General features: G+C 39.5%; 1 protein-coding gene across 6 annotated transcripts in view; it reads right to left on the bottom strand.

Annotated features, from left to right (window-relative positions):
• ano2b (anoctamin 2b) overlaps positions 1–15,428 on the bottom strand; it is a 132,088-nt gene that overhangs the window by 83,838 nt on the left and 32,822 nt on the right. For 5 of the 6 annotated variants that reach the window (XM_038281954.1, XM_038281959.1, XM_038281958.1 and 2 more), the window contains exons 5-8: positions 7,787–7,885; positions 4,830–4,981; positions 1,598–1,652; positions 1,454–1,505 (exon numbers count right to left, since the gene is read on the bottom strand). In XM_038281954.1, the coding sequence (XP_038137882.1) occupies positions 1,454–1,505; positions 1,598–1,652; positions 4,830–4,981; positions 7,787–7,885 (358 nt within the window). Of the gene's footprint in view, positions 1–1,453; positions 1,506–1,597; positions 1,653–4,829; positions 4,982–7,786; positions 7,889–15,428 lie in introns of all 6 variants that reach the window. The other variant, XM_038281957.1, reaches the window with a different exon arrangement.

The raw sequence follows: 15,428 nt of genomic DNA on the forward strand, positions 1-15,428 counted from the left end.
AAAACAGACAGCCCAGACACAGAAAGTGTTTATTAGAGAAGCTTCCATTTGGTAGAATCAGTCCTCAGGAAAACTACTATTTCTGTACCAGCCAAATAGAAAATCATTGTACAAGTTTACGGACGAGTAGCAGAAAGCTATAATTGCAATTTAGCATTGGTTTTAAAACCACAAAATCACTTGTCAGAAGTTGTGATCAGTTGTAAGCAGGTGGAGCATCATGACCCCTCCTCCTTGCACATCCCTGTATAGCCTCTAGCTCTACAGGCTATATGATGGCTGAAGGGGGCACGTGCCCCAAAGTTTTCCCCTTGCCTTTGGTGCTTTCAGACAAGATGTCACATTTACTTATTTTTTATTTATTTAAACAGGGACAGTCTACATCATACATTAACCTTAGAAAGGATAATCAATTGTACCCTGTTATAGCATATGTGTTAATATACACCTCTAGTTCCTGAGCATGCTGATGTTTGACCCACTGCTAATGGCTAAATACAAGGTAAAGTTTAATTCAATCTGGAACTGAACTACAGTAACAACCATTCAAAATCCCCCTTCCAAATCAAATGGTAGCCAAATGGCAGCCTCTTCCCCTGCAAATCCCAGCTAAATCCCATCCAACTTCCAGCCATTGGCCTTCTCCTTGGCGTGCATTTTTTTTAAACTCTGACTCCACCCTTTCACTGAATTACAGGGTCTTACCAGGAGATAAGGCTTCTCTTAAGATCTTACTGTCCACAAATCCTGCAGAAAGAATATTTTAGTACAAAGATTGATGTTTAAAAAGGAATTGTAGGGAACCAGCCAAAGACCTGTGATAATAGGAAGCTGAGACAAAGGCATTTCTTGCAAGAGAAAAGTTTTTTTTAACGTCCTCAGAAAGAGAGATAGGGCTCTGACTGAGGCAACCTCAGTACATACATTTATACCTTACAACATCCCAACACAAACCCAGAGAAACCAACCCAACCCCTGCATAAAGACCTTTCTCACACTTGAACATTTGGAGGAAAAACACCTTGAGTCATCAAGGCCGTTCCCTGTTAGGTTAATATATCTTTCACAGGCCAGATGGATCTCCTCAAAACAACAGTCCGCCCCTTCATGCCATAAAAGAGGCTGTGTGAACTAATTCTTATCTCTCATGACCTTTGACTTTGGAGCCTGTGAGGCTAAGAACAGACATATCTCAACGTTTTTTACTCCACAGACCCTTCAAGGAAAGTGGGGAAATTTTAAATCGCTACTACTGTAGCAAACTTTAGCTTTAGGCATTAGTGAAAAACACCCTATTACTGAAGCAGACAGCTTGGAGATTGTGCCAGAAACAAGCAACAAGAAGTTTTTCTTTTCCCATTTCTAATAAAACTGTTGGGTTACAATAGTACCTTTTAATACCAGACGAAAAGATTATTTGTTATGTTGATTAAACACCACCTAGCCTCCTTACCTATGGTTTGACAGGTCCGTACGCACACCGTCCGTCTCAAGATCTCATAGACCTTAAAAATATTTAAAACCGTCAGTCTGGGGAAAGAAATGGAAGCTAAAAAACACATGATGATCATAGAAGGGTATAAAGAGACACACTTACTATTCTTCCTCTGGTAGCGTTATCAAAGAAAGTGTCTTTTGACGTGATGTTGTACCTAAGACGAACAGAAAAAGCCTTTAGATTTTTATGGATGTGTTTCTTTGTATTTAAATAATGGGAATCAAGCGCTGAGAGTTTATGTAGGTGGATCGAATGTACTGCGCCAACCATTTTCATTTCACAACTACAAGGGAGAAAAAAAAACACACAAGCTGTCAAACAAATGCCCCTGTGTCTTAAAGTCCACGGTTAGAGCGTGCTTCAAACATTTTCTTTGTGCCTTTTCAAACACATTTTGACAAGCTGAAATCAGGGGGGGGGAATCCAAAAGAAAAAAAAAGGTGAAGATGCACATTTTAAAATGGAGGGAATCTTGTCAAGTAATTCATTAGTCAATACACGTTAACAAAAGCAATTATACCACAAAAGGATCTGTGAATCATTACAGTTTGACAGGGAGGATGGGAATGATTTTACTTGCCAGGAGCTTAAATGTCTCAAAGATCTTAGTTCCAATCTCGGCCTCGGTCCTTTCTGCATAGGTTAATTAGTCCTCTATATTACTTGTCTGAGGAGTACCCTGTGTGCCACCCAATTATTCCCTATGCGACCCTGCAGGAATCAAGAGCTTTAAGAGTTTGGTTTAGGGATGGACAAAGATCAGCATTACTGTCCTGTTGGCATAAGCAGATGCTGCCACAACCAGAATTTAGAATTTGTACAGTAATATTAGTTCTAAGTCTCAACTTTTGTCTTTCTGTCCCATAAATCTTTACTCCAATGACTTTTTAAATTGTTTATGGCCATATGGAGATTTCAGTCAAGCGTCAGAGGCTTTGGATCATTGCCATTATTATGATAGCCTTTAGGTTGTTCCTAAATGAACGGACAACTTTCATTTCTATCTGAGGCCAAATGAGAAAAACTTGGATCCATCTGGGTATTCCTGATTTAAATAGAGGTGAACAATATGCAAAGAAACCAGTTCCAGAACATGGTAATATAGGGTAGCATTAAAGTACAAGAACAGTTTTCCAACAGGCTTTACCTCTAATATGTATTATACGTAAAACAATGTGGAGAAGGTTGATGTACGCCAAGAAACAACAGGAATGAACTGAGCTCTACCACTTTCCTATAGATAAGTGGTCCAATATCCAGCCAGGCATAAATTACATATGCTTGGGCTGCAGCTAACGAAGCCAAATGTTGGCGGGAGGCTTCATGTGTACTTGATCTGGTTTCATTTTCAGGATGTCGTTAAGTAAGAAATCCACAACCAATTCAAATCTATGCACCTAATTCTTGTGTTTTTTTTTTATTATTCACTGATGCTAATTATTGAATACACATTAAAAAAAGCCAAAAATTTCTTATTAAAAGCTAATAACCTATACCAATAGGCCGATGATGATACCATTTACAGCATTTGGACCTTCGGTGTGACTGCTGACATTTGAGTAAAATGTGTAATTCCTTTCTTTTCACATAGTGAAGAAATTCCCTCTCTGCATTTTACCCGTCCCCTTTGGGATGGGCAATGTTGGCACCCAGAGGAGCAGCCTGTGGGAGTCTGTGGGACTTGAACGCAGAATCTCTAGGACCCAAGAGAAATCCTCTAACCACCAGGCCACCAATCCCCTCTTTGGGGGTGTCTTATTCAAAGGAAATATTGCTTAAAATAAACAAAACTAATAAAACTAACAATGAAAAGTTAGACACATCTTGATTTAAACAGGAGAGAAACATTATTCTAACTTCATAAGTCAGAATGAAAATGTGTAGCACTCAGGGTTAGTCCTATAGATTATCAATCAAGGACTGGTCTCATTAAAACAAAGTAGGGATATCCATCTGAACCATCTGAGCTGATTGGGTGAGAGGACACCTAGAGCCCGCCTACCAAAGTTTCCTTTTAACCGATCACAGTAGCATATGAAATAGCAGAAGATGCCATTAGAAACCACAACAGGTTACACTTTTATGCTCTTCTTGTTCGCTTTTCAGAAATTAAACAATTGATTCTGACGAAACAGGATGATTCAATTTCAATTTAATTCAATTTATCTTTATTGTCATTGTCACAAGAACAACGAAATTTTAAAAAATTTCCATCGATCAGTGCATATGCTTAAAAAACAAAAACAAAAATCACTGTCACCACCATTTACACATAATATAAGAAATAAATAACAATAACTGATACAAAACAACTAATAAGAATAGTAAATTCTCACACACATCATCCATGATGATTAATGGTTATTTTTGGTTGCATTTAGTTTTGTTAGCAGCTACGCACACATCCTCCTACCCTTCCATGGTTAATCAGGTTTGGCTCTGTGCTCGGCAGCTCTTGTTTTCGTCACAGATATATGTCCCACATTACACCATAATACTGGAACATGATTTCCTAAATAGTTAAAGTGGAAGTGCTACAAGATGGCCTCTATGTTGTTTATTAACAGGCAAATGCCACAAGAACTAAGCCTGCAGGGAATATTTATTAATAAATATAAGAACATTTATCAATGAATATCAACTTGAGGGAGCAGCAATTCCAAAATTCATGTGATTTAAAGGCCTGGCTAATGAATTAGTGGACTCAGCTACCAAGCATCAGGGCAATGCCAATTAAAAAACAACTTGGACAAAAACTGTGTCCAAATTATTCTCAATGTATCGTCTACCTGTAGAACGCATGCATAATGTGGCTTAATAACTACATTTGAACAGAGGATGGGTTTTACTAGGGGAGACATGTTCCTTTCAACCTGAGCCTTAAATACTCAACATCTTAAATACTTCATTTGAACAGGTGTCCAGGTTCGTGCTCTTGTTACTTGTAATGTGGCTCACTTCATTACCTCTAACCCAGATCTTTGGGTGCTCAGGCTTCCTCACAACGGTTAGAAGAAAAAATAATTAATTAATGATTTTCAGTACAGCTGTAAGTTAGGCAAACCTATTTTAGTTAAGGCTGTAAGTCACTGGCTTTATCATGAGACAATATGTATAGATTGGTTTGGATGACAATACAGTATGTGCAACCAATATGATGCAATACCATATAGCAATTGGGTTAATTGGATGGATGGATGGATGGATGGATGGATGGATGGATGGATGGATGGATGGATGGATGGATGGATGGATGGATGGATGGATGGATGGATGGATGGATGGATGGATGGATGGATGGATGGATGGATGGATGGATGGTTTGTCTTACATGTGAAGTTTGTCTCTGGAGAAGCAGTGTGACAGAAACTTGGTGCTTCCCTGGTCCTGCTGAGGTACTTTGGGCTGAAAGGGCTGCTTTACTTTCCTCCACACTGAGCTCATGCTGGACCCAAACCCACTTTCCTCTTTGAGTTCATAGCTCTGAGGAAACCAAGAAGATGTAGTGATTACTCAACCTTTGACAGTAACAGACACATTTATTAAAAAGATTTATATACAAATATATATTACCATTTACATTACAAATATGTATGTTGGTTCTTGTCTGTTTGGATTTTATACTCAGACTCTAATAAGAAGATCTAACCACATGCAAAGTCTATAAAGAGCTTTGAATGGTCCAGCGATTCCAGCATTGGGAGAAGCGCGCTTTGAATAATTATGTGCAGTTGGACTCTGAGTGTCTACCAGTTACAGAAGCTGATCCAGAAGCTGTCTGGGAGACCCGAGCCGGGATCTCTGCTGCTGTGGTGCTGTCAGCATACGACTATTAAAAATGACTTATTTTGATCATTATTACTTATTAGGGAATAATTATTATAACTGTGCTGAACGAGTTTAATACCTGCTGGGGAAAAATATTCGACTTTATATTCTGATAGTTGCAGTTTTTACCAAAAACCCCAAAAAATATTTTATAATTTTATGCAATTGCATATCTTGACCCGCCAGGACTGGAGCGGAGCAACAAATTGCTCAGCTCCGTATTTTGACGGTGACGGACGGAGAAGACGTACATGTATAGTGACGTGCGGAGGTGTAGCGGGGGAGTGGAACAGTTCTCAGTGATAAACATGACAGACAAGTACTCCGCACGATGTATGTGAGCGGAGCAAAGCGCTGATGGAGTATGTGGAATCTGAGGGTTACACACTTTCTCCAAAATAATTAATTAATTTAGCTCCCTGCAACTGTTTGCAGCTCCCCCTTTAATGCTCAACGTTCTCTTAACCTACAGAAGGCATAAAGAGCATTGGCTGGTGGTGGTAAGCCTTCTTTTATTTTTTATCTTCATGCTTAGCTTATTTTCTGCTTTTCTTCACACCTGCAGTCTCTCAGTCCATCAATGCAACTCATCCAGCCCACAATCTCTCAACCAGCTCTCATCATTATCATCATCTTCCATTTTCAGTCGTGCATCCTCATGTGTGAAATAAACACTTTCCCGTTTTGTCTTGATCAGTCTCTCTCTATTTATCCTGTCCCACCGTGCTGTCTTTCTCCATTTGCCCGTCCTTAACTGCGCTGCTCTGCCTCTCCTCTAATTTCTGTCATTTTGCTCCCTGGCTTGGGGATCTAGCCTCCTAGCTCGGCCCTGGCATCTTTCTAGGGGGGAACTTAACTCTAATTCTTTTCCTAGGTTACTCATTCAAGCAAAAATTGATTCACAGCATCAAAGTCTTCTGTCGGGTTCTAATCGCCAAAAAATTATTTCCTTTATGTCAATAATTTTTTCGGTCTCCTTGAACCCCAGTCAGCCTCGCAGATGGCCGCTCACACTGAGCCTGGTTCTGCTGGAGGTTTCTTCCTGTTAAAAGGGAGTTTTCCTCTCCACTGTCGCTACAAACATGCTTAGTGTGAGAATTACTGTTGAGTGAAAGAATTGATGCAATCAACTGGTTTTCCTTAGATAGAAACCTTTTGACCAATCTGTCTGTTACCCGTACAAATACTTTCAAATGATTTAAACTTTTTAGTCAAAGCTTTTCATCTGTGAAATAATCAAATTTTAAAAATTAAAAACATAAAACACAAGATAAAAATAAATGATTTAAAAATAGATTAATCTATCATAATCGAGGGGGCTGTCCTGACTGGGTTTGATAGTGACCGTAAAAGAAAGAAGAGGTTCTAAGCCATGCAGTTAGAGGCGGCGCTAGAGAGATGGCAAAGGGGGCACTAGATCCTTCCCCCCTACGCAGTGGTAACAATTTGTCCATCCCGGCCGTTCTGTGTTCCCCACTCTCACTCTCCACATCTAACCCTACTTTAAACCCAGTAGTGAAACACTCGCTGAAAATATGGGGCCAGTTCAGGAAATACTTTAAACTCCACAATTTCTCCTTCTTAAGCACTTAACCATTTTTTTAAACCATCTGTTCAGAATGGGGTGTTTCTACAGTGGCAGCAGAGGGGACTTACTTACTTTAAGGACTGTTTCATTGGGAAAAAATTGGCATCCTTTGAGGAACTTAGCAAAAAATGTGGTTTACCTAAATCCCATTTCTTTAGATATTTACAAACCAGAAACTTTATTCAGTCTCACTTCTCAGGCTCAATCTCTCTGCCAGAGCATACGCTGTTGGAAACCATCCTATCATTGAACCCAACTTCTAAAGGGCTGGTTTCATGGCTTTATAACAAAATGTTCACTATGAAAGAGACCTCCACACTTAAACTTAAAGCCTCATGGGAAGAGGACTTGAATGTGACCATAGTAGATCAGACATGGGACTCTATACTAAAACTGGTGAATACCTCATCTCTATGTGCGCGCCATTGCCTCATTCAGTTTAAAGTAGCACATAGAGCCCACCTCTCCAAATATAAACTATCCCGTTTCTATCCAGGAGTCACCCCTTACTGCGATAAATGCAAAACTGCTGTGGCCACACTGGTCCATATTTACTGGTACTGCCCCGCTCTTGGTCATTTCTGGACAGATGTTTTTCATACAATGTCCGGGTTGGCGGGAGTGGTGATAACACCTGGCCCTCTTCTGGCTCTGTTTGGTTTTAGTGGTGAGGGGTCACCTTTACCGGCCTCTAGGCAGCAGGCGCTGGCATTCTGCTCACTGTTAGCGAGGCGCACAGTTCTAACCAGGTGGAAGGGTGCGGCTCCTCCAACTCACAAACAGTGGTTATGTGACCTCATGTCATGTCTGCGCATATGCAGCCGGGGACTTTTTCTAATCCTGAAGGCTTCAGAAAGCTACTCTAAACTTACCTGCTTGGTCGGGACTTTAATCTTCAGAAACTCAGCCTCTCTACACAAAACAGGCCAAGGTGCGTGGATCCGAGTAAAGCTGGGCCCGTGGGTCTTTGTCTGCCAAACAAAACAGAAACAAAAATAAGATCGGGCTTCAGCTTTGAAATGTCGGTGAAAAAGTCAAGGAAAGTAAAAAAGAAAACAGTCCCCAGACTCAGAACTGATTCCTCACAAATGTGTGTGTGCATGTACTTTTCTGTTCTGTGAAACATAATACCAGCCTGCTTGGCTGAAATCAAGTGCTGCTCAAAAATGGCTTAACGGACCATCTGTCAAAGCAGCTCCGCCATCCAAAACAGAAGACTTTGTTTTAGCAAGAGGCCTGAATACAAGCAGCCATTCACTTACAGTAAGTCCTGCCTTCTCAAAGCTTACAGTTAACCTCTGAAAGTTTGACCTTATTTACAACTTTAAGCCAAAATCTCCTAAAACATTGCTAAATATCATGGTAATGTCTTACCTGCAGGAGGTAACTCTCTCCACATACGTATTCAGGTTAGTTAGTTAGTCTAAAAATCGGACTGATGGAAAATTTAAGAAAGAACCAATAGTGAAGTTGACCTTTACAACCTGATAGCGTCAGTCTAAAATGCACCATCTTTTCTTAAACTGCTGTAGGTGTTGCCTCCGGCAGCTTGTATTACAATTATCATTTACACAGGAAATGAAATTAGGAGGTGGTGCAACAGATTTTTGTCGGGATTGTGACTCTGATAGCTGACCTAATTAGTCATTTCGCTCACCTGCCTAACTCTGCCAGGTTACCAATTATCACTCATCTTATCCACCTGCTCCTGCTGCTTTATATATGGCTCATTCACAGCTGTCAGGGCCAGATCATTGTTTTTGTCTTTGAGTTTTAGTTCAAGATTATTGCTGTTGCCATATATCATGTTCTCGTTCTCGGAGGCCAGTGGTGAGAGAGGTTTTTAGTATTGTCATAGTGTTCCTGATCATGTCCTGTCTCTTATCCACTCAGCATTCCCTGTTCTTGTTTTTGGCTCAGTGGAGGGAGATAGTTTTAATGTATCGTAATTCTCCTAATATCATGCCTTGCTCTGCCTCTCAACTACTGGGCTTGCCTGTTTCCATCTGAACGTTCTGCCTCAACTCTGTGTTGGACTCTTGGAACCCTGAACTTGCCTGAACAATTTGTGGATTCCTGGAACCCTGGACCAGCCTGTTCAAGTTCTGAACCTCTGACCGGGCAACGGACTCCTGGATCTCTGAGCCTTTCCGTGTCTGATCTGTTTCCCTGACCTGACTCGGATTCCTGCTTGTTCCATGGGGCTGCAGCATCTGGTTCACTCTGTGCGGCGTCCGCCGCATCTCGTTGGCATTCCATCGGCTGGATTGTACCCCACTCTAAAGACTGATTTATACTTCGAAATTAGGTCATCTGCGGAGGTGTCGTGGTGAACACAGAGACGTCCCCGCCCCCTCCTCAGACACTGTGCTGCACCGGTCCCAAATTGTAGGCGACAGCAGACAGTGCCGCAGACAGGAGGCCTCTGATTGGTCAAATCTACAATCTACATCCGCTCTACACTATGTGTATCTGCTGTTTGGTACCTTACCGGTTCATTTTGTTTGCATTATACATTGAATATTTAAATTAAAAAAATATTTTTAAAATAGAAAATTTTTCCGTTTGGTTTTGGAATTAGAGAACAACGATCATTCAGTTTGGTATACAGATCATTTGCAGATTCACATATTTTATAAAAAACCTGAACTGACCGTTTGTTATTCATTTTTCTTTTTTCTGGCTTAATGTTCGCAGTGGGCTTTATGCTGCCCTGCAATGATTTAAACCTGGGTTTGAATGGAGACTAAGCCATTCTAAAGCACATATCAAGGTGCTCATTTTGAGCCTGGATCCATATTTATTTTTGATTCTGTTCATGGTGGAGAATCCTGCTTCACAGCAGCAGGTTGAGTCAAACATCCTCTAAATGTTCAGGGTCATCTTTGAGCACCATTTCACTTTTCTCTCACCAGTTCGCCGCAGTTCTTCTAGCAGTCCACTCTTTCTCTGCTCTCTTTTTCTCATCATCTTCTCCTTTCCCATCACCCGGCTTGCCACAGGTTTTCCTGCTGTGTCTAACAGATGCAGCAGCAGCAACCCAGACTGACAGCAGCTCACTGGCTAAGTTGTATCATGCAGAAGGCTTTACCATATTAGCAGGAAAAGCGGTGCAAGTTAAGTTAGACACTGCCGTTGGACAACATGCGGTAATTTATAAATGTTTTATATCAGGTTGGGTCCAGATTAGCCCTAGTCCACTAATCCGTGACCTCTGCACTAAACCTTAACTATCAAGTGTCCCTTCCAGTGAAGTCTCACTCACAGCAATGGAAGGTGCCTTGACATTCTTTTTTAGTTATGCATCACAATGATGTCTCGACCCCTCAGGAGGTTCCGCCCCCACTTTGTAAACACTTGTTCTCCAACATCAGGAAAAACTGAAAAAAAAACACTAAAAAGTCTTTTGGAATTGGAAAAAATATATATATATTTTTTAAATAGTTTTAATATTTGACCCACACATGTGAAAACTGGAAGCATCTCCACTTTAAAGATGTCCATTTCTAAAGGATGATGAAAGGAGAGCTTTGACACTGAGCTGTAGCGTTCAGCCTAGTCTACGTTAGGACATGTCCGTGTCTCGACCCTATACCACACTTTGGCAAACCGATCCACTTCTTCTCTGCTGTTGATGAAAGATAGATGCGACCAAAGCTGACAAAAAGCCTGAAGCTGTTATGATTTAGCTACTTCTCCTGCTAATGAATCACAGTGTGGCCCACACAGTCATTATATTAAGATGCATTAACAAAAAGCTAACAATTATCTGCTCAAAGGAGCATCAGCTTTTTCTTCTAAAACACGCTACAGCTTTATTGCTGTTGGTCTGAACGTCAGTGGAGCCGACAGAAAACGGCGTCCAGGTAACCTTAGCCTCCTCAGACCCCCTTCAGCTTCTGGAAAAGGGACGAGTGATCAGAGAAAGGTAGCAGGGCCAACAATGGAAACCTAAAACCAATCCCTTTCTCCTCTTAGGACTCCTTCTGTACCGAGATCCCCCCCCCCACCACCACCATACTGCACTCTCTGCTTCTTTGATGACTGACTGACAGCTCGTCTCTCTAACCTTTCCTTAACATCTCTCTCACTTACATCCATGCATTCTTTTGTCTCACATGGGACCTATGGAGTGAATTTTGTTTCATTATTTTTGCAAGTAAAGAACATATGTTATAAATATGTTAGAAGGACGTAAAAAAAATAAGAAGTGTAAAAATGACAATATAAAAAACTAAAATAAATGGTTTGTAAATTGTTGTTTAAAATAATGACCAAGGTCATTTTCAGTTCTTTCAGCAGATACAAAAAAATATTCAGAATCTTGACTTAGGGCGTTATTAAAGCAGGGGTGGAAATGCATCATTTACTCAATTAGTGATTTTATCTATTTTACAAGCAGTAAACAGCATCATGAGGAGGTAAGTTAGGCAAAAATAGACTTTTAGGAGGAAAAAATGCCTTAGGCCATTATTTTAAGAAGGTGATGAAATCAGAATAAAACAAACACACATTTTTGTAAATGGAAATAAAAAAGAAAACATGTGTCGTAAATAAGAATTTGAACAACAACACATTTAATAAAAGGAAATACGTGTTGTAAACAGAAATTTGAATGTATATTTTTTCATAAATTTTTTTCCCAATTTCAATTTTTAGAAAATATCTCCTTTCAGGTTTAGCTTTACTAATTACATTCTTTTTTATATTGCATATTACAGATTCTTTTTACTTTGGGGGCAAGCTTTCCTCTGGAGTGAGGAGGAAAGATGATTTTCTATTGGTGTGCACGGATGCTAGCAACTGCATGTTTACAGGTCGAGCGAGTGAAAAGAGTGATCTGTGAAACTCAATTTGTAAAAGAAAAATTTAAAAACTAAAAATATGAAAATGCAATTTGTAAAAACAAATGTAAAAGAATATTGTCTTAAAACCTAAAAATACAAAAAAAAAATCCATATGAAAAAAAGAAATTTGAAAAATTTAAAATTTTGAAAACTAAAAATCTAAAAATCAGCAAAACATGTTCTTTGTTTACAACAAAAGGGAACACAATTCACTCCATAGAGACCAAGTGCATTTAGCTCTCTCTCTCTTCTAGGAATATTCACTTGCTTCTTTGCATCTAAGCCCTAAATTACAGAAGAAAGAAAGCAGAATAAAAGAAACTGTTGCTTTGTGAATCCCAGAAGTGTGCTATTTGTGTTCATGCTAACACTTTGCTATTTTCAGAGCATCATACTGTGCTCTAACCAAATCTGTAACCACTAGCAACTGGGTTCTTTTTTCTGTTCAAGCTAAGACTAAGAAGGTGCATTTTCTGCATGTGTCTGCTTTTCACCATCATTGAACAAAATATAACCGGTCTTAATGCCGTGACAGTTTGCAAAGAGGTAGGTGATGACCAAGGAAATCAAATTATTAGTTTTAAAATGAAATCTGATGTCCTTTTCCTTTATATATGGAGTAGCTAGAGCAGTAACTGATCATTATGATTTCTTGCTTCGCAAAGCAAACACAATTCCTTAAAAAAATTCCACTCTAAGTAAAATTGCAACCAAGCCGCTTTGTCTCCAGCTAAAGGGTTTCTTGCTAGCACTACTGGCAGTTTGATAGTGACCGTAAAAGAAAGAAGAGGTTCTAAGCCATGCAGTTAGAGGCGGCGCTAGAGAGATGGCAAAGGGAGCACTAGATCCTTCCCCCCAGAAATCTGAACCACCACCCCACCACTACTAAAAAAATAAAATCCGATATTAAATAATAAATATTACTTACATAAAAGTAAAACTGACTAAAGCAAAATGTGTTTTGAAAAAAAAATTATTTATTACTTTTTTGTATGCAGTTTTCAAAAAAGAAAATATAATATATTGGCATTAAACTTTTAATCAACAGTTCACAGTTGCAATAAATAAGAAGATAAATTAAAGCATTTTTTTCTTTATTATGCCTCACTGTTTTCAAACTATTCCATCACTTATTTATAAACACATTTACATGCTTACATAAGCAATGATATGCTATTTCTTGTCACATTATCTCTCAAATAGAAGATAAAAAATATAAATCTTATCCCCTTTGTTCCAATCTAATGCTTGAAACTCAAACACATCTCCCCTTCTAGAGAATCAATAATGTTTATTCTATTCTATTCTATTCTATTCTATTCTACTAAATATAATACATCACATCTTGGGTTTTGCGTTAAACTTGCACCATATGTTTTTTGTACGCAGTCGGCTTTAAACATCTGATCACGTCCCTTAGTCTCAGTCAGAGTTGATGGATTGACAACACCAATTTTATATTCTTGCTTCAAATTCTCAAGCTGGGCTTATATCTCGATTTTTACTGCATGGTTCTAAAACCTATACATTTAATCAGAGGTAATGGATTTCAGCATTTATAACAACCTATTGTCCAACTCTACAGTCTGAATACATCGACCTTTGAGTTTAAAGGGTTCAGATTAAAGGTACTTTGCTTAAGAAAATGCAAACAGTAAAATGAATAGAAAAGCAGCAAAAAGTCTTGCAGCTTTAACCATAATAAGTAAATATTGATACATGTAATCTAAAGTAGTGAGGCTTTGCGTTGGATCCTGGCTATCATAAAGCTTAATGTTGGAATGATTTGTTCTAAACTGCAAAGAGTTTAACCCAGAGGAACATCTGAACATATGTAGAGTACAAAGGTTTTACGAGTGGGCTGATTTTCTCATTCCTGCTTCACTTCAGAAAATTAAGAAATGAATTATTGATGTTCTTTAACTCGATTACTTCTTTCTATTTCCTACCTATTTCCTCCCATCATTTACCATCACCTGCTTAATCAGCTTTCATCTCCCCCGCCCTGCCTCCTCTCCCCTGTTCAACCACTTTTTTTTTCCTTTTCCTCTATCATTCTCTCAAAAAGGGGAAGATATAAATACCCTTTACCCTGGAGAAGGTTAATTAGTGACATGATTTCCAATTATCTCTTCATCTCTGTGGGAGGGGGGGTAACTAGGCCGCAGCAAGGGGGGTCTAAGGGTGGGAGGAAGTGGTTCTTATTGACTATGACACTGCGATCAGTTTCTGTGTCAGAATGGCTTTATAAAGACTGCATTAGACATACAATCTGATCGGAAGTTCTTTCTGACAATGTTGAACCATTTGGAAGGTTATTTTTACCCATGCTGGGACCAGTAGGCACCTGCTGGTCAGTTTTTTTGTTTGTCTGCATGCCTGATGCTTTAGTTGTTGCTTTAATTAGCTTCCCTTTTCTACAATAGATCAAATAGGTCAGAGAGAGACAGAGTGACAGTGAAATACATCGAGGTTTTAATATTTGTTCGACTTTACACTCTTCCACAACTATAATTGGTAGCTATAATCTGGTTCCCAGGCCTTCCGTGGGCTCAATTTCTACTTCTTAACCCCTTGATGTCAGAATTTATATATATGTGGGTATATATAATAACATACACTGTTAGGGACCAGTTGAAACAGAAACAAGAGCTTGCCAAAGGTTCCTGTTCACTGAATGTGATAACTGGCACTTAGGGAATGCACATGCTATCTTGGTAATGCAAAGGGTTTGTTGCAGATTTGTCATGATGGGTGTCAAGGGGTTAATATCACCTATTTCACATTTTAATAAAAGAAACCACTAACAGTATTCAATATGTGATGCGACAACTGCAGGTATAACTGAGAGGAAGACTGGTGTGAGGGTGAATACAGAGATCAATGAAGCAAGAGTTAAGGCAACGGCAATCCTCTACTCTATAGCCACATTTACATCATCAGGAGTCGTTCAGATTAAATATGCATCTAATTACCGGATAAGTTAGAGCATAAAGCATGAAAATAAAACATATCACACTCACAGGAGTTGCTGTTTATTTATTCAAAAGAATGCATCCTTTTGTTTTTGTGCAGGAAGATTAAAGGGGTGGTCATCCTATGTTATGTTATTCCACGCCACAACGCAATAGGTACAATCTAGCTGAACTAGCTGTGGGTCTGAATACGGCCGAGGCGGTGAGAAAGGGGGCAAGTTTGTGCGGCAACTGAGGGACCTGAGGGTGAATAAGAGTGGGAATCCAGGTAGGAAAAGGGTCCCAGGGTTCTTGAGCACATACTGTTTTGTGCTCTAAAAACATTCTAAATGACTTAGTTTCGAGTAAATTCTGGATGCTACCCACTCAGGACACTTGGAATACATTGGACGAGCAGTATGGAGGAATATTGACACGTTTTTTGTGGACTTTTATGGACCTTTCTGCCTCGGGCACCGTAGACCTCCATTATTTGAATGTCAGCAGACAGCAAGAAGCCTCCCAGATCTCCAGATGCATTTGAGATATCAAAAAAGTACTCCAGAGTGTTGTTCAGCATGGGGTGAGTAGAAAATGAAGGCTAATCATGTTTTGGGTGTACTATTCCTTTAAGGCCCAGTCCCATTTCTCTCACTTGCACATGTTTTGGGCCCTAGCACTCAGTTTTGCTTTCAAAACAGCATCTCTCTCTT

The sequence above is a fragment of the Cyprinodon tularosa genome, unplaced genomic scaffold (assembly GCF_016077235.1).
Source record: "Cyprinodon tularosa strain WSP-4 unplaced genomic scaffold, ASM1607723v1 ctg177, whole genome shotgun sequence".
NCBI lineage: Eukaryota > Metazoa > Chordata > Actinopteri > Cyprinodontiformes > Cyprinodontidae > Cyprinodon > Cyprinodon tularosa.